The 20066-nt window shown below is 40.1% G+C and overlaps 1 protein-coding gene across 4 annotated transcripts in view; it reads right to left on the bottom strand.

Moving 5' to 3' along the window:
- FOCAD (focadhesin) overlaps positions 1 to 20066 on the bottom strand; it is a 309238-nt gene that overhangs the window by 230889 nt on the left and 58283 nt on the right. For all 4 annotated transcript variants that reach the window (XM_036082633.2, XM_036082632.2, XM_078061288.1 and 1 more), the window contains one exon: positions 5545 to 5646. In XM_036082633.2, coding sequence (XP_035938526.1) covers positions 5545 to 5646 — 102 coding nt within the window. The remainder of the gene's footprint in view (positions 1 to 5544; positions 5647 to 20066) is intronic.

Genomic DNA, 20066 nt, shown 5'->3' with positions numbered 1-20066 from the left:
TGACCCTTGAGGTATATACATTTGATCAGGTCACCAGCTTAAAAGAGTGTGCCCCTTAAGATAAAGTATTTAGTCCAATTCACAAACCTTCCATAATTTAGCCTCTGCTTGTCTTTTCAGCCTCATTTCTTGCTCCCCTCTGCTCTCCACTGAGCTACACTAAATGTCTTTCAGATGTTCGATCAAGTACTCTGAGCTTTCTTCCCATTTGCTGTTTCTTCTACCTAGAACATTCTCTGCTTTCTTCCTTTCCTGTTCCTTCCTCTGCTAATTCCTGTCATCTTCCAGTTCTCTCCTTTAAAATGACTCCCTGAGGGCCTTCCCTAGCCTAAGGCAGATCCCCATTATGCGCTTCCACAGGACAATGAATATATTGTCATTATTTACTTAATATCTCTATCTCGGGCCAGACTATAAGCCAAATGACAGCATGGATTTCTGTTAACTGCTGTTATCACCAAGAATGACATACTAGGCCTCCCAAGAGACTTTCAATCACTAAATTAATTGATTCAATTATATTACATCATAGAGTAGTTTTACAATTAGCATGGATCAGATATCATAATTTTATTTTACTGTTTCATATTTATTATAAATAAGGAATTATTAGGTAAGATACAAAGGTGAACAGGCATTATCTATTCTTTCTTTTTTTTTTTAAGATTTTTATTTATTTGACAGAGAGACAGTGAGAGAGGGAACACAAGCAGGGGGAGTGGGAGAGGGAGAAGCAGGCTTCCTGCTGAGCAGGGAGCCCAATGCGGGGCTCGATCCCAGGACTATGGGATCATGACCCAAGCTGAAGGCAGACGCTTAACGACTTAGTCACCCAGGTGCCCCAACATTATCTATCCTTAAGAGGCATACAGGCTAGGGGGCGCCTGGGTGGCTCAGTCGGTTAAGCTCAGGTTTTGGCTCAGGTCATGATCTCAGGGTCATGGGATCAAGCCCGGCACCAGGCTCCACGCTGAGCACCGAGCCTGCTTGGGATTTTCTCTCTCCCTCTCTCTCTCTCCCCCTGCTTGTGCAAGCTCTCTCTCTCTCTCAAATAAGTAAATCTTAAAAAAAAAAAAAAAAAAAGAGGCATACAGTGGCAATCAGCCGTGTTCCTGGACTAGAGGACAGAAAGTGAAAACTTCTAAAAGAAAGGTATAAAGCGCAATACTTCAATACTTCATGGAGGAAACGCTATTTGAATTATGCTTGACAAACATAATTTTCTAATACTATACATTACACAGCAATGTGATTTCAAAACACCATTAACCTTAATAAAAATTTTAAAGTTACCAAACTGATAAGATTTATTTATTCATTGATTCTCTTGGCAAAATTTACTGAGTACCTACAGCATCCCCTTCACTCTTCTACGTGCTAGAAACAAAGCAAGAAACAAGAAGACTCGTTCTGATGGAGCTCACAAGCTGGAGGAATTTTTTCCTTATGAAACAAATGTTTACACAATCTATAAAAAACTTCTGAGGACTTCTGAGTTCATAATTATTACTGAAACATGCCTTTATCATACCATCCATTTTAGGAAACCAAAAAAATCTTCAAAGATCAAACAAGCAGACAATGTATGTGTAGGTTAGAATATGGAAAGTTTCCAGAGAGACTGAAGAAACATTGCTTCCCCATCTCTAATAATGCATTCCCCAAAGAATAAACACTATCCAGGTGTCAAGAACGTCCACAAATAACTTACCAGTTTTCTCCTACTTTGAGATGCTGAGTGCAAACTGCAAGGTTCATAAAGAAACATATTTCCAAGACGCTATTATTGTTTGACATCACGAACATAATGCTAAGCTTCTTTAGGACAATATACTGTTTAAAAATCTCCCTGGCTTGGCACCTGGGTGGCTCAGTCGGTTAAGTACCTGCCTTTGGCTCAGGTCATGATCCCAGGGTCCTGAGATCGAACCCCATGTCAGGCTGCCTGCTCACTGGGGAGCCTGCTTCTCCCTCTCCCTCTGCCTGCCACTCCCCCTGCTTGTGCTCTCTCCATCTCTGTCAAATGAATAAATAAAATCTTTAAAATAAATAAATGAATAAAAACTTTAAAAAAAATAAAAATCTCCTTGGCTTAATCTGTCCTGATTTTAGATTTTGTATCTCCTACATGGTGTCTGATGACTGTCATTTCAGGGGGTATAAATTGACAGATCTGAAGGAGAAAAGAAATATAATAAAACAGACACCCTGAAATCCCAAAGTGATTAAGAACGTTTACAAACATAACTAATTGTGCATGTATCTATCTACACACAAGTCTTTCTTTATGTTCATGGAGGGAGAAGTGAGAGGGGAAAGCTCGGAATAAGACGAGGCTTGGGGCGCCTGGGTGGCTCAGTCGTTAAGCATCTGCCTTCGGCTCGGGTCATCATCCCAGGGTCCTGGGATCGAGCCCCGCATTGGGCTCCCTGCTCCGCGGGAAGCCTGCTTCTCCCTCTCCCCCGGCTTGTGTTCCCTCTCTCCCTGTGTCTCTCTCTGTCAAATAAATAAATGAAATCTTTAAAAAAAAAAAAAAGAAACTGAGGCTTTAGGCCCATCTCAACCACTAACTAACCATGTGACCTTGAGAAAGTCATTGGATATTGCTCTCCTTCATTCCTTCATCTGAGATATTATGCGTCAGACTAGATAAACTTAAAGTACCAGGCCAAGAGACAATGACGTCATTGACAATTTATGCAATTCTCAGGTCTTAACGTCGCAGGCCTTCTATAAATGAATGCAGAATTTAATTAGAAAATAATGCCCAAAAAAACTAGCATGAAGATAAACTGTCATGTCAGGACATTTACATACTATTAAAAATGAACCCAGCTAATCAACAATTCCTAACACAGGAAGAACCAGAATACAAGCTCTCTTCACAACATTTTGCCTTCTTCCCCTAGTTGTGAATCACTATTTATATTCTTAGTAAGTTAAATCACCAATCTTCCTTCATTACCTTCCAAACAACTAAAGTTACTAAGTTACTAAGCTAACTTGCTTTAAAATTAAATCTCAGGAAACTAATGGTCTGCTGAAAAATGCAAACCAGAAATATCAATTTCATTCTGCAAAGAATAACCCCATAGTATAAAAGTGGAAACGAGGCAACTGAAATTATTCTTAGCAAATAAATTTAATATAGAACTTCCAAAAGGCTCTAGATATCATAATCTAACACGTGAGAACTTGAATGAAAAGAGTCAATAGAAGCTTATCAGTGAAAAAACCCAAGTCAATTAATAATCTTTTTTACCTTATGAATATCTGGACATATTTCATTAGGAGAACTACTTCCAAATCCCAATGTAATACTCCTTTGAAATGAAGATAACCAAAAGGTAATTAATTACATGATGGCTAACTCAAGAATTGGAAAAGAAAGATATTCTCGAGGATTACCCTAAAAACAAGCTTAATAATAAATTTGGCACCACAGCAACAGCATCTTTTATGAAATATCCTAATCTATTTAACAAGAGTGAGAAATTTCATTTAAAAAAATGTATTTATAAGTTTGTTATTTTTACTTTCTGACAAAGATGAACAAAGACTTATTTAGGAAATATTAATATCTTACCTTTGAAAATGCAATCTAGGTGAGGGAAAAGAGGACAGTGATGTTTATGTTGGGCTATCATCCAAATGTCACATTAATTTTTCTCACCAGCAGATGATCCAAGGTTCCCTATGTCTATTAAAACTTCCTATGGCAGTACACCGTGCCTAAAAATCCCGTCTAACATTGGAGTTATGGACTTAGAAATGGTGTTCTAAGAAACTGTAATGAATAGGACACTGTAAAACCTTCAAGAGCAAGAAAATATGAATGTAACTGGTGTGGTGAATGTAACTCAGGCATTGGATTACCTCGGACAATTGTATCCTATCATGACCTTGCATGATGGTACTAAGCATGCAGTGATATTTTTATATTAGGAGGCCCTCTGCAACCCACCTCATCTACATAAATTCAGTAGTTAAAGAGCACCTAGAAATGCACCAGGCTTTCTTAATACAAAGACTAATGAGAAATGGTCTCTGCCCTCAGAAAGTGTTCCCAGAAAGGAATTATAATACAATGAAGTACAATAATGTTACAAATCACAGCTGAAAGTTACTATGAGACCACATAAAAGAGACATCTCATTCAGCTTGGTAAGCAAGGACTTTCGAGCAGAGAGATTTAAAATAGAGAAATGAGTCAGGAAAGGGTTGGGGTAAAATTCAAGAGTAAAGGAGGTACTGATAAGCAAAAGCACGGAGGTAAGGGAACAGCATGGCTTTCTGTGTGGAACCGAAAGCAAGTCCGAGTACAGCTGAATACACCATTCATAAATTAGTAAGTCAAGAGAAAACTGGGGAAATAGGTTGAAACTGTGTGAGAAAGAGAGCCTAGCATAACAAATTCGATTTTACCCTCTAGCCCAGGGATTTTCCAACTATTCTGGAAGCCACACTATTGTTTGCCAGTAGAAAGCTGCCATAAAATATCAACATGTAAGATCTATAGAAAGAGCTAATGGGGTAGAGGGCAGTCCCCATGCTCAGCCCACACTATGCAAGTGCAGTTTTAAAACCACAATTGTGTTAACTTAAGCAAGGGAATGATACGATAAAATTTACTCTCTTGTTTTTTTTTTTTTTAAAGATTTATTTGTTTGAGAGAGAGTACACGTGCACAAAGAGGGAGAGAAAGAGGGAGAAGCAGACTCCCCGCTGAGCAGGGAGCCTGACGTGGGGCTCCTTCCCAGGACCCTGGGATCATGACCTGAGCCAAAGGCAGACCTTAATTGACTGAGCCACTCAGGCGTCCCAAGATTTACTTTCTTGACATAACACCCTGATGGATGTTTAGAGAATTGCTCTGAGCAGGACAGGATTGGAGGCAGAGATGTCAATTAGGAACAGGTGGCAAAAGCCACAGCAAGAGATGAGGATATGCGCCGGTGTCATGGCAGTAAGAATGGAAGAAAGGGGGTAGTTTTTGAGGACCATCAGAACGCCCTGGTGAAGCTAAACTGAGCCCATGTGTGGCGGTATTACTTGATCCCAATTGGCAGGTTTCCAATGGAGAGATCACTCACTACTCAATTCCCAGGGGGAAGAAGCTATCTTTCCTATGTATTGTGTAGTAGCTTACCTACTATTTCTAGTCAACTTTCCTAACTAATCAATGCTTAACTTTTTTTTTTAAGATTTTATTTATTTGAGAGAGAGAGAGAGAAAGAGCATGAGCGGGGAGGAGGGGCAGCGAGAGAGGAAGAAGCAGACTCCCCACTGAGCAGGGAAGTCTTAACTTTAATAACAGCTTTTCTCATATTCAATATTTCAACCATCAATTAGATCTGGTAGGGTTTTGTTTTGTTTTGCCTCTTACTCTTAAAAAGAAAACACTACTATATTATGTTCTAAAACATTTCTTTTCTTCAAAACAACATAGTCAAAGTAGCTTTAAAAAAAAAAGGAAAACAAAACAAAAGCTCTAAAATGAGCATATGCCATTCCATCTCCCTCATTTATTTTATTTTACATTACCTTTCAGGGCATTGCTGGAAAAAAGCCGTCAGCTGCTGCAAAAGTACTGGCCAGCAATCAGGTCTGTGTTCAAGCATAGTGATCAAAGGCTGAGGATGATTTCTGAAAAGCACAGAAAGTCACATTGGAAGCTGTTGTTTAGGGACTACAAATTCTCAATATCCACATAGAGCAACAAGGGTCAATGCCATCGAGCAACTTTTTTCCAGGATGCAAAACTATCATTTGTTGCAGAGTTGGGTCATTAGAACTAACATTTTTTTCCTTTATCTACCTGTTTTGCAGAAAAGAGAATCAACTCTGAGTCTTAGGGATCCAAATTTGAGCACAAACTCTGCCACACAATAACTCTGGGACTTTGGCCAAGCTCTTGAATCCAGGAGCTCGGTCATATCCATCTCCTTGGGTTTCTTTATTCCTGGAAATCTTGGGCCACCTCCCCCTCCTCTCTTTCCAAACCTGGAAGGTTCTATTTCCTCTAACATTGCCCCAACTTATACGCACTCTCTCCTTCTCTGTTCCTACTTACCCCCTGTTCTTCTCAGTGTATGGCTCCATTCCTCCAGCATATTTAAGATAAGGAAAAAGAAAACATTTCTCCCATCTCAAAATAAACTCTCCAAACTGAAAATTCTTAAAATTTCTATTGAACAAGAATGAGAATTTTTATTTGGGCTACATCCATTAATATACCTAAAGAGACTACAAAACATAAGATCTGAAATCTGCAGGATTCTCCAATAATGAGGTTTAAGAAAAAAAAAAACCACAAACACAGGTTATTTTAAATAGTTCAAAAAGCCTATTAGAAATAGTAAATTCAGGGGCGCCTGGGTGGCTCAGATGGTTAAGCATCTGCCTTCGGCTCAGGTCATGATCCTAGGGTCGTAGGATCGAGTCCCGCATCGGGCTCCCTGCTAGGCGGGGAGCCTGCTTCTCCCTCTGCGCCTCTCTCTCTCTCTGACTCTCATGAATAAATAAATAAAACATTTTAAAATAAAAAAATAGTAAATTCATTAGCTTTTTGAACTATGATGTACCATACAAAACTTTTAGTTATTATTGATATGGCTTTTTCTTCCAAAAAAATTAATAAAACAATTGTAAAAAAAATCAACCTTTCCTTTTTTACATAAAAGGAATCATATACATAATACTCTTTAATCTCAAATTTTAACCCTACAATGTATCTCTAGCAATGTTTAAAAAAAAAAAAAATCAAGCCATCAATTAAACCCAAATGACTTTTTTTTTTTTTAAGACTGCCTTCTTGGTGATTCTCAAAATGTGATCTCCTTAAGGTCAGTATCAACATCACCTGGGAACTTGTTAGAAATGCAAATGGATTCGCAGGCCCCAGCCCAGACCTAATAAATAGCCCTCCAGACAATTCTGAGGCCCTGCTATAAAGCAGTGGTTCTCAATCCCGGTTGCATGTTTGATTCATCTGTGGAGCTCTTTTAAAAATACCGATACCCCCCGCCCAAAAAAAACAAAAACAACAAATGATACCCAGGCCTCAATTACATTGGGGTTGCTAGGAGTGGGACACAGGCATTAGTCATTTTTAAAAACTTCCAGCAATTCTAACGTGTTGCCAGGGTTGAGAACCACCACAAGGAAAAAAGCCCCAGAAGAGAGAGGTGAAGATTCAGCAAGTTTTCGGATGTCTCGCTCCTCTTAAACAGCAAAGTATGGCAGGTCCGTCACATGGAAACTCTGCAGTGAGGCACGGCTCTGACATGACTCCACAGTTCCCTCATATTAGAACGCCATCTCCTGACGTGCTCCTCAGCCTCACCTAATCTATCACGCACTAGCGTCACTTCCTGGCAGCCTCCCGTTTGTCACAGCACAGGCTATTTCTGACTGATCAGATGACTGCCATTGCTAAGGGATCGCTCCAACGCTTTCTGCCAACACTCAAAAATCCTATTTCCAAATTCCAAACTCACTGGCACTTAAACCTACCTAGAATTGCTTCTGCTCTAGCTGCCATAGATATTAACAAACAAATGTTCCAGATCCTGACAGTCTCCCAGGAATGTCACATCAGCCAAACTTCTAAGGTTGAGAGTTCAGTAGGTCATGTTCCAGTAGACATGAATAAAAAGGAAAGAACAGCACCTGCAATCATTTTAGGTATGGGTTTGGCTCCTGCCAAGCACCATATTGAAATGAGGAGCATCACATAGGACCATCCATTAATCCTCTACCTAATGGTGGCATTTATGACTATTTAAGAAGAAAATCCAACAAGTTATCACGTCATTATGTATTATCACACATTGTGTGTGATCATAAAGCACTTAAGTGCTTTTCAATACTCTTCCCTTATAAGTTATTCCTTCCCCCATCTCAATCCTCACCCCCCACAAAAAAATCAAGTATCTATTTATTGTTTGGGTGGGTTTTTTTTTTTCTATCTACTGTTTAAAATTTTTGTCCAAATTAAATTGGGTCAACAGAAATAAGAGGTAGTAATTTTAAAGTAGGATCAGAGGGCGCCTGGGTGGCTCAGTCGGTTAAGCGGCTGCCTTCAGCTCAGGTTGTGATCCCAGGGTCCTGGGAACAAGCCCCACGTCCAGCTCCCTGCTTGGTGGAGAGCCTGCTTCTCCCTCTCCCTCTGCCTGCCACTCTGCCTACTTGTGCTCTCTCTCTCTCTCTGTCAAATAAATAAATAAAATCTTAAAAAATAAATAAATAAAATAAAGTAGGATCAGGAATGCTGCACATATGGCCAATGTAACTTAGCTTCTACTACACTGGGATTGTGGGAACCACTCTAGCTTTGTTGCGTGAAGCTGAAGGCCTGTTTTGCTAGCCATTGGATTTAGCAAAGTCTATTTAGTATCTCAGACTTAAACACTAAAGATGAGACGAAGTAGAATATAGGAGAATAGGGATTATCCAGATTAATTACTGATTTAGACATCTGGATAATTAACTTTTCCAAAGAATTGATTACATCTGATCCAAGTGCAAATATTGCAGAGAATAATATACAATATTGACTCCAAGAACCTCTCTTGAGGCAGAAGGGAAGTCCAAAATAAGAACATTGAATCTTACTAGTGATTAACATTTGATTATAATATTATACTATTTCAACTGAATACAACTAACCTAAAATCAATTATAATTGCCAAAATTTTGTTTTAATACTTTGAGCATAATGAAGAGCTAAATTCTCCCTTGTGAATCATCAAATTGGTGTGTGAATACAAATCTAGAAAGCTTTATGCTTACTAGAATGAATGCATTTTCTAATTCAATATACTTTATGGTGCAAATGCCATGCATGAAGTTTTCTCAATCTTTGCACTACTGCTATTTGGGGTCAGAGAATTCTTTTGGGGGTCGTCCAATGCACTGAAGGATATTCAGCAGCATTCCTGGCCTCTACCCACAAGATGCTAATAGCATTCAATATAGTTATGACAATCAAAAATGTCTCCAGACATTACCAAGTGTCCCCTGGGGGGCAAAACTGCCCCTGGTTAAGAACCTTTGTGTTACTGTAAAATGACAAGCACTTATGAGAGGCACAAAACTGATTAAACCATGGTACCATTCCAGAGCTATTAAAAAAAAAAGACTATGATTCCACCTCTACCCTTCCTTACACTGAACCAAAAGCAATCGATCATACTCAAATGTCTATAAGAAATATAGTCATCAAATATTAACATTAGGTGCGCAAGAGTAACACAATACAGCAGAAACTCCAGAATTTTAAATGGAAAACTCATGGAAAATTATTCCTTTGCAAAATACAGAATCATGTTCCAAAATAAACAGTATTCAATAATATACCTACTAATTTGGATATGATAGAAAATGGTCATTTTTCTATTTAAAATATTACCATTGGAACATTTAAGATGTCATAAGGCTAAGTATAATTCATTCTTCATGCATTCAGGGGCTATTAAATTTATGGATTATTCAAGATTTCTCTTTTCCTTCTTCCCCTCATTCACTACTCGTTAGCCATTCCACTTCGTTCAAGTACATCCAACTGAGAAAGGCCAAGGTAAATGGAAGGATCCACGGTTTAAACAAGTCCCCTCTGTTCTTCATTAGAAGCACTGTTGATCAAAAAAAGAATGTGGTACAAAAGAACACCAAGCAAAACCTTAGTTATGCCTTAAAATTTCACTTATCCCCAAACCCATTACTCAAGATATACAAAGTTGACTATAACACCTTATTCAAAATGGTAGATGGGTTGACCATACAATCAACCTGATCACTTGTAAAATTAATAGTGGCAGACAATAAGCTATGCAAGTTTTGAGGAACAAATACAACCATGGGATGCTGTCATCATTATTATTCATACAAGCAGTGCCTACCTAGCTTCGTTGGAATCACTTACTGTTTCCTACCTCGGAAAAAAACTGCAAGCAGAGAGGAGAGGGAAAATAGTGAAGGGAAAGCAATGAACTAAAATGAACTAAAAAGGTCAAGAGTTCCAGATTTACATTCTGGCTCTGCAACGAACCGTGTGATCTCAGGCAAGAGAATTAACCTCTCTTGGGCAAAGTTTCTTCGTCTATAAAATGAGGACATCAGACTAAGTAGCTCCCAGTGCTAAAGATAGACAACGCAAGCCATCCATTAAAGGCCTAACCTTCGTACTGCTCCGGACTAAATGTAGGACCAAACCCTGGAAAGGCAGAAAGCAGTACAGAAGGCTCTCAACTGTTAATAATTCTATGCCAAGCTTACGTGGCTCTAAGGCTAATGTTTAATAAAATCTAAGCCTCACAAAGGAGTCTCCTATTTTTTTTATCTTTTTTTTAAGATTTTATTTATTTGCTTGAGAGAGAGTGAGACAGCGCAAGAGAGAGAGAGCCACAGAAGGGGAGGGAGAAGCAGACTCCCCGCTGAGCAGGGAGCCCGATGAGGGACTCGATCCCGGGACCCTGGGATCATGACCTGAGCTGAAGGCAGTCGCTTAACTGACTGATCCCAGGTGCCTCAGGAATCTCCTATTTCTAATCTCAAAGAGATAAACCATAGCATATTTATTTCAGAGAGAAGTACGGTGCCCAGAATGAGCACTAATTTTCAAGTCAGAATTTCCCAACTCCTGAGACATCCAATAGATTCTGCTCTCCTCTTAAAAGGGAAGAGTACTGTTTCTAAAGATTAAAATCAATATAAACCAGGAGACGTGGTCACCCTTCACTGGCCTCTTGTGTCTCGGTCACCCTTCATTGGCCTCTAGTGTCTCTTATCTCTCCCTCACTGTGTGGTTTTTGTTTCTGCCATAGAAGAACCAATTTGTCCTCCATTCTTTGGCACCTTCCCATTTCATGATTTATAAATGTCTTAACTGCCATTTTCAGTAGAGCATTTACACTGTACCTAGCACACGGAATACTCCATCCATGGGGTACCATTCTGATTATCAGGCAGGTAGGTTTGTATCTTAAACCAGAGCAGAGGTTGCCTGAGAGCTGGATCTGTCTTACTCTTGTTAGGTTTCCCTTTCAGTGCTGAGGCAAAGCTCCAATAAATGTAACTCACACACGCACACTCTCCCCAAAGCACCTTTTAAAACTCTTTCACTGGATCGTGAAAAACCAACTTATCCCAGTGCCTCTAGTACATGGTTTCAAGGTCCACATTGCTGAGGGATAAAAAGCACAGAGGAAGCATGTAGAGTTGGTACCTAACACTGGAGTCCTCCCCACCCTTTAATAATATTGTCAACAACACAGTGCAGTACACGCATCCTAACAGAATGGAGTGGGGCAGGAATGAATGATAAATGCACGGTTCCGCGAGACTAGCACGAGGCAATGACAGAATAAGGTATGGAACTAGATTCACCTTTCCAAATCTAAATACATCAATCTTAATAGAAAAGAGTAAAAAAAAAAAAAAAAAAAATGAGGCTTGCAGTAGGCAAATCAAAAAGCCAAAGTTATTTGTAACCTTTAGGTCACCTCAACCTTTCTGCTCCATCTCTGAATACAGGAAAGCTAGGATTTGATTTACATCATAAATTCAGCGATAGACACAGACTGCGTTTTCTGTGTGAGGAAACAATGCCTACAGTCACCATGCATTTTCATGTATGCAGCTGTGACCCAGGCGCTTTCAGAAGCATAACATAGCACTTACTACATCAAATATGCATTTTAAAAGCATTTCTCTACCTGCTCTGAATTTTGATTTGAAAGTGCTGGTTAGAAGCCAAAAAGGGATTAAAAAAAAAAAAAACAACGCTCTGCAGATTTTAAGATTTAAAAAAATACATAACAAAAACTTAAGATTCCACAATGAATATTACTATAAAAAAGAAAAACTACACAATAATTGTGAATTATACTGTTGCGTTTTTAAGGCACATGTATTTTTCCTTTCCACATAAGCTGAAGAAGACTTTTGGAGCAAAAAGTATTTTAATTTGGACATTCTGACAAATTTTGATGAATTTGACTATTTCCTTTGGGTCCATAAGGCAGATAGGGAAAGTGCAAGATTTCTTTGAAAACATAGTTCATATTACAATTGATTCTGCCCTTATACTGAACCTTTTGCAGGAACCCTATTTTGAGAGGCAGGGTTTTAACGCAAAGGTGTGTGCCAACGTTAGAAGTCTGAAACTATTCTCGGTAGAAGGTAATGGCTGTGGGAAAACAAATACTTAGGGTTCCAAAACTTCTATTCTTAAGTAACCTGCCATGATTGCAATATATATATTTGTATAAAAATAAAATTGAATTAAATTTAAAAACTAGAGACAAGATAAATTGGCTAATAAGGCCAAAATGACATTTTATACCCTTAAAGACACGGATCATCAAATTACCATAGCAATTTTTTAAAATTAAACATCCACCTTTAGAAGAACTTAAAAGCACTTTCTAGGGGCAATCGCTTAACTGGAAGACCGTACAATATGTGTAGCTTATTCTTTAGGTCTGATTATAAATCCCAAGTGTAAACTCCAGGTGATTAGAACCATAAACTGTGAACAAAGACTTCCCTGGGTGGGAAAGAGGAGAGAAAAGAGGAAATGAAAACAGAAGCAAAACATGCAGTTCAACAGAAAGCATCAAACTGCAAAGAGCCAGATGGCCCTTGGAAAGTAATGGGTATGCTTCCCCTGTTACTACCCTCGCTTTTCTTATCATTAACTCTGCTGGGCTTTGTCCTAGTCAGAGCTGACGCTGATAATCCCTTCTTACTCGTATTCATTTTCATGAATTTTCTATAAAGATGTCCCTTTATCCATTAAAGCAAGAATTCACAAGCCCTCCAAAATGATACACAAAATTTTAAGGACGTGTGTGTGTGTGTGTACATTTTCTAAGGAAGGACCAAAACTTTTATGAGATTCTCAAAGAAGGCTCTTGCTCACCGCCCCCCCACAAAAAAAACAGTAAATACCAGTGAATTTAAGTATAGGTAAGGTGATTACTGCAATTCAGGCTCGTCAAACTCCCGCTTTCAAAAAAAACTACAAAGTAAGCACAATCTCCCCCCTCAAAAAAAGGTTACATACTATGTGCCCCAAAATGGTAGGTACCCAAGTATTGAAGTTTTTCTAACTTCAGCAAAATTAAGTATCTTAATGTATTCTACTGGTTCCAATCCCTTATGGCACCTTGACTGTGTAGTACAGATGTTTTAATAATGGGGTCATGCTTATTTTATGCTAAATAAAACCAAACATCTACATCTCAGGCGATCCCTCTAAATAATATATTCAATTACTGAAATAATTAGCTCCCCCAAAAGCAAAATGCTCACTTTGATCCTCCCCCACAAAAAAAAAGCTAGACGGTCAAGTTTTTAAAGAATTACAGGATTCCAAGCAACCTCATTAAGAAAAGCAATGTAATATGGAAATCTGCATAGAAATGAAAAACAATAGTTACTCTTTTAATTTTTTTTGTTTCAAGTTTTTACTTAAATTCTAGTTAACATATAGTGTAATATTCATTTCAGGAGTAGAATTTAGTGATTCATCACTTGCATATAACATTAATTACTCTTAGGGCCCCTGGGTGGCTCAGTCGTTTAGTGTCTGCCTTCGGCTCAGGTCATGATCCCAAGGTTCTGGGATCGAGCCCCACATCAGGCTCCCTGCTCTGCGGGAAGCCTGCTTCTCCCTCTCCCACTCCCCCTGCTTGTGTTCCCTCTCTCGCTGTGTCTCTCTCTGTCAAATAAATAAATAAAATCTTTAAAAAAAAAAAACATTAACTACTCTTAATTAAAGACTAAAGAGTTTATTTCCATAACTTACAAAGAATACCTCCAAAAAATAAATGTAAAAGGCAAAACACTAAAAGTTGACTGGACTTGGTAAGCATACAAAAAGATTACAGAATAAATAAAATGTGGTATTATCCATGCAATGGAATATTATTCAGCCATACAATATAGATGAACCTTGAAAACATTATGCTAGGTGGAAAAAGAAAGGCATAAAAGGCCATGTATTGTAGGGATTCCATTTATATAAAATGTCCAGAAGAGGCAAATCCACAGAAACAAAAAAGTGTTTTCCAGGGCTTGGGGGTAAGATATACTAGGGAATGACTGTTAATGAGGCTTCTTTTAGGGGTGATGAAAATGTGCTGGAATTAGACAGTGATCATGGTTAGACAACTTTATGGATATAATACTGAATTGTATGGTTTAAAAAGTTGAATTTTATGGTATATAAATTATATCTCCAAAAAATATCTCAGGGGTGCCTGGCTGCCTCAGTTAGTGGAGCATGTGATGCTTGATCTTGGGGTCATGAGTTCGAACCCCACGTAGGGTGTAGAGATTACTTAAACAATACAAAGATAAAAAAAATTTCCAAATTTAATTCAGCCACATACAATCTTAAATTTAGTTAACCTCTTCTTGATTTTAGAAAAAATCATGTGTATCATGTGAAGTACACCACCAACAGAATCAAAATAACTTGAATTTCCCTTACAAAGGAAGTAAGTTCAATCAGAATCTCATTTATTACCTCAGTACACCTGGTTGATCATGCGCATTTCTTTTTAAGATTTATTTATTTGAGAGAGAGAGAGAGAGAGCGCACAAGCAGGGGGAGCAGCAGAGGGAGAGGGAGAAACAGACTCCCCACCGAGCAGGGAGCCGGATGCGGGACTCGATCCCAGGACCCCGGGATCATGACCTGAGCCAAAGGCAGACGCTTAACCGACTAAGCCACCCAGGCACCACGATTATGCCCATTCTTAAGGATGCAGATGTGGGAGGCAAGAGAGTTCTATGTTTTTCTAATCACTATGAAATACCATGATGTTGTCTGGTTATTTTAGCCATTCATCCAGTGATTCTCAAACCTGTTTCCACATCAGAATCCCTTGAGACGTTTTTTAAAAATATATAGATTCTAGGTACCCACACTGGCTGACACCCAAGCTTTCTAAATCAGAATCTATAGATTAAGTGCATTTCCAGGGATTCTTACCATTTCCACTTCTCCAGTGCCACCAGCAAATCTGAAAGGAGTGGTAGGCTAGGGAAATCACCATTTTTAAATCATCACAGTGAAAATTAGTTGGGAGGTTGGGGATGTAATGAGGAGCAGGATATTTGCATGGTTCCAAGAGTCTTTTCCACAGATTGCTTATTAGTTACAAGAGAAAAATGATTAACTCTACAGGGGAGAAACCAGACATCACCTCTGACTGGGTAACCAAAATTAAAGTCACTACTGAGGGGTACCTGGCTAGCTCAGTCAGTACAGCATGTGACTCTTGATCCTGGGGCCATGAGTTTGAGCCCCACGATGGGGGTAGAGTTTACTTAAAAAAAAAAAAAAAAATTTTTTTTAATTTAAAACCACCAGTGAGGGATGAGATGGACATCAGGGCCTCCAGGTGTGAGATCCTGAGAAGGACACGGCATCACTTCTATAGATTTCCAAAATGTCAATGTCATGAAAGACAACGAAAGGAAGAGAGACTGTTCCAGACTTTAAAAGACTAAAAAGATAGGACAACTAAAGGTAACATGTGATCCTAAATTAGATCCTACACACTAAAAATAAAAAGGAAAAAGGTATAAAAGGATGCTATGACAAAACTGGAATATGGACTATAGATTGCTATATCGATGTTAAATTTTCTCAGTATGATAACTGTTCTCTGATTATATGAGAATACCCTTGTTCTTAGAAAATACACACTACTGAATACATATAATCTACTCACAAATGTTTTTTAAGAATTATACTGAATAGACAGAATGATAAAGCAAATGTGGCAAAGTATTAAACTCATGAATCAAGGTAAATGATATACGGGAGGTCTTTTGTACTATTTGCACAATCTTTCTGGAACCTTGAAATTATTTCCAAATAATAAGTTAAAAAGACAGACCTTCAAAACTCCCCGCTACTCTTTAACTAAAACCCAAAGTCTTTGCCACGGCCTTGTGTATTCTGGGCCATGCTCCCTCTCCTGGGCCTCCATCCCAGCCTCCCCCTCCCTGAAACTGAGCTCCAGCCACTGGGCCTCCTGTGCCTTGCTCCTATGCACCAGCTCGCTCTTACTCCAGCACAGAGGCACCTGTTTCCACCTCAATCTCCACACCCTTCCTGTGCTCTTCCCATGGTTGACTCCATCTCATTCTTCAAAATGGGCAGAAGAGAAAATGCAGAAGGAGTTTAATGCTGAGGAAAAGCTAGTTATCAAAATTAAAACTGGGGCTACGTTTTGATGTCCACAGCCACAAACTGGTCTTAGTGCACTGCGTGTTAGTCCTTCTCTTGGGACCCTCTTGTTTTTCTATGTGATAGAACTAAGGGATGAACATGTTTGCCTTAAGAACAAAGTGAAAAAGATCAGTATGAATTACAAAGTACTTCAGCCTTCAGGACACACATCTTTACGTTCTTAACATTAAGTCTCTAGGACGCCTGGGTGGTTAAGTCAGGTGGCCGTCTGCCTTCGGCTTGGGTCATGATCCCGGGGTCCTGGGATCGAGCCCCACATCCAGCTCCCTGCTTGGCGGGGAGGCCTGCTTCTCCTTCTCCCTCTGCTGCTCCCCCTGCTTGTGCTCTCTCTCTCTGTCAAATGAATAAATAAAATCTTAAAAAAAAAAATCAACTATCTAAATAAACTACCTAACACTGTCCAAAGAGATGAACGAATACACATAGAGGGTGCATAACTAATCCGCTCAGGGTATAACCCTCCGTTACCCTTGGCCCCATCACCCATTCAGAGCACACCATCTGCCAAAAGCATTTAATATTCCCTAATTTCAGAAAGTACAGCTTGATGTGGATCAGACCAAACCTTTCCACAAATGAGATTCTTAACATTTGCTATGTGTGCATGTCAGCCACTGTCTGGCACATCAGAATGGTGCATGAATTCTGGAACAAGCAGTCACCGCTCATGAATTCACAGCTACTTCCTCACTTCAGCAAAAGGAAGAGAGATCTTGAAAAGATTGCCATAATATGAATATGCAGAGGAAAAAACGAAAGGCAGAGCACATGATAAAATTTCCGGGGGGGGGGGGATGGCATATTACAAAGCAACTAAGAAAATGAGCCTCAATAATTTATGAATCGTAAAAACTTAGTTATTCTTCCTCACAATTGAAATACGCACCGCAGATCGTTCTCTGCTGCACTTCCTCTATGGTCAATATTCAAGAATGTTTAAGTAACTTAAATATAAGTGTGTTACAGAAAAATGGAGTTCAAGGTAACCAACAGAAAATCCGGACCATGGGCGCCTGGGTGGCTCAGTTGTTAAGCGTCTGCCTTCGGCTCAGGTCATGATCCCAGGGTCCTGGGATCGAGCCCCGCATTGGGCTCCCTGCTACGCGGGAAGCCTGCTTCTCCCTCTCCCACTCCCCCTGCTTGTGTTCCCTCTCTCAGTCTGTCAAAAAATAAAATCTTAAAAAAAAAAAAAAAATCCGGACCAAACAAAAGGGGGAGAAGAAAGATAAGCCTAAACTAAAGGATACATTAGTAGCAGTTTTTAAAAGGCAGGGTGGGGGGGGGAGGGGTACCTGGTTGGCTCAGTCGATAGAGCGCGCTTGATCTTGGGGTCATGAGTTCAAGACCCACATTGGGTGTATAGAGATTACAAAAAATAAATAAACTTTTACAAAAGGCAATTATTATAAAAACTGCTCACAGGTAGAAAAGAGCTTCTAAGATTTTGAAAACTGTTAAATGCCTAAAACAGGGGTCACAAAGCTGTTGCCCTTGGATCAGATGTGTTTTGTCTGCCTACCCTGTATTTTTAAAAATCTGAATTGTCTTCCAGCATTCGGTGGTCGGGAGATTTCATATAAAATGTTATTAATACTGAAAGATCTGAAGGTCTCGCAACAATGAACCCCTATTGCCTCGTTTCAACAACTGGCCAGCAGTTCTCCCCGCTACCAGCAGACTGGAAACCATCTAGGAAGCTTTGAAAAACCAATGCCTGAGGCACACCCTCCAGTCCTTCTAGGGAAAGCCCAGGCACCTGTACATTTAAAAGCCCCTCAAGGCACCTGGGTGGCTCAGTCGTTACGCGTCTGCCTTCAGCTCAGGTCATGATCCCAGGATCCTGGGATCAAGCCCCCTGTGGGGCTTCCTGATCAGTGGGGAGTCTGCTTCTCCTTCAAACCCCCTTGTACTCTCTCAAATAAATAAAATCTTTAAAAAATAATAATAATAAAATAAAAGCTCCTCAAAGGCTTTATTGTGCAACCAGAGTCAAGATTCATGCACCTAGAGTTTCACACATAACATATGCTAAGTATAAACGTGCTGTGGTGTTCTTCCAGCTAACCCTATCCTAAAAATCATCAGAGTTGAAACCACATTTAAACATCCCCATTTAATCTTAAGTCACAAAACTAAAGAAGGGTCCAGCTAAGCAAAATGAACTTCATTAGCCATACACACTCTAGTCTACTATATCTCAAAGCAAGGTCAGTAGACTACCTATGCATCTAAATTTTGTTAAAAGGCAGGTTTCCGGTCATGTTCCACACATACATAACAAAAACTCGGAGCGTGAGCTCCTGCTGCACGGTAAACACTGAAAACCAGTGTTGCTTTTTTAAGAGAGTTGCTGAGGGCTCTCTTCCCCTCCTGCTCCAAACAAGCATCTACCATCTGACCATGAAGAACACTCACTTGCTGGGGCCACAGAAGAATAGAGCAATGAGGTTTAAATCTCTTACATGCTCTCTTGCATTTGTACTTGGCTTGCCCTCACTAGTCTGCTTTTCCTTCAGAAATGCTCTTTGGTTCTGATCTTGGCCTCTCTATTGTCCATGGTAGACGTGGTTTGATGAACTCGGTGCCTTGGCGCTTAGGAGGAAACAGGCTTTTTGCCCCCCAACAGGGAGCAGAGGCCAGGAGACAGGATTAAGCATCTCAATATCCCCCCTGGTGTATCCCCAAGGGGCTCCTTGCTGCTTCTATGTGGTACCTTTAAGCTCCCACGGCCTCAAGCAATATTTCTCAATTGTGAACCACAAATGACCTATATCCAGATCACTGAGCAGCTGGGTAAACACACTGATTCCTAAGTCTCGTGCAAAACCAACTGCATAAGAATCTCCAGCAAGGGCTTGAAACGCTGCACTGTTAACAAGCTCCCCAGGCACTTCTTTGGCATAGGAAGTCTGAGAACCACTGAGCTCTAGGTTCAACAAAGAGAATACCCTCTCTAGAGCGCCTTCCCTGAAATTCACAGGAACCAGGGGAAGCCACTGGCTCACATTTCCGGTCCTCACAGCCCCCTCCCTTCACTTCCATACTGGCGTAAGCAAATTCAGCACCAACCTATTTAAAACAACCACGTATTCCGTTGTACTAGAATTCAAATTAATCGGCTATTAGGACAAGAAGAAGTGAAAAATGCGTAAACTCCAAAACTGTACGCTAGCTGAGTCCTCAATACCGTAAAAAACACAGGTGAGGGGTGCCTGGGGGGCTCAGTCGTTGGGCGTCTGCTTCGGCTCAGGTCGTGATCTCAGGGTCCTGGGATCGAGCCCCGCATCAGGCTCCCTGCTCGGAGGGAAGCCTGCTTCTCCCTCTCCCATTCCCCCTGCTTGTGTTCCCTCTCTCGCTGCGTCTCTGTCTGTCAAATAAATAAATAAAATCTTTAAAAAAACCACACACACAGATGAGTTTCATTCGCAGAAAGCTTCCAATTATCTGTCCTACAACTTCCATCTGAAATTAATTTGCCAGCATAACCAGGGAACACCTCTCAGTGGAGTTCTGCGTTTCTCACAACCCTTTTGTGCTTTCGTACGCAGCTCATCAGTCGCCTCTCCAAAGCTGGAGGATACTGCTAACCAACATGTGGCATAGAAAGCTCTAAAACAGCAGGGCAATTTTATGCTTGACTCAGGTAATCATAGCTCTCTTGAGGGGTGTCTGCTCTTCAGGTTCACCTCTCCTGCGTTCCCGCCCTCCACAGTCCCCCTGGAGGAACTGAAGGCTCTTATACACTCGATTACACTCTCCTGATTTAGTGCCACACAGCCATTCACATAAGGGC

Source organism: Halichoerus grypus, chromosome 14, assembly GCF_964656455.1.
Source record: "Halichoerus grypus chromosome 14, mHalGry1.hap1.1, whole genome shotgun sequence".
Taxonomy (NCBI): Eukaryota; Metazoa; Chordata; class Mammalia; order Carnivora; family Phocidae; genus Halichoerus; species Halichoerus grypus.
The sequence above is the reverse complement of the archived record's forward strand: the minus strand, read 5'-3'. Positions and strand labels throughout refer to the sequence as shown.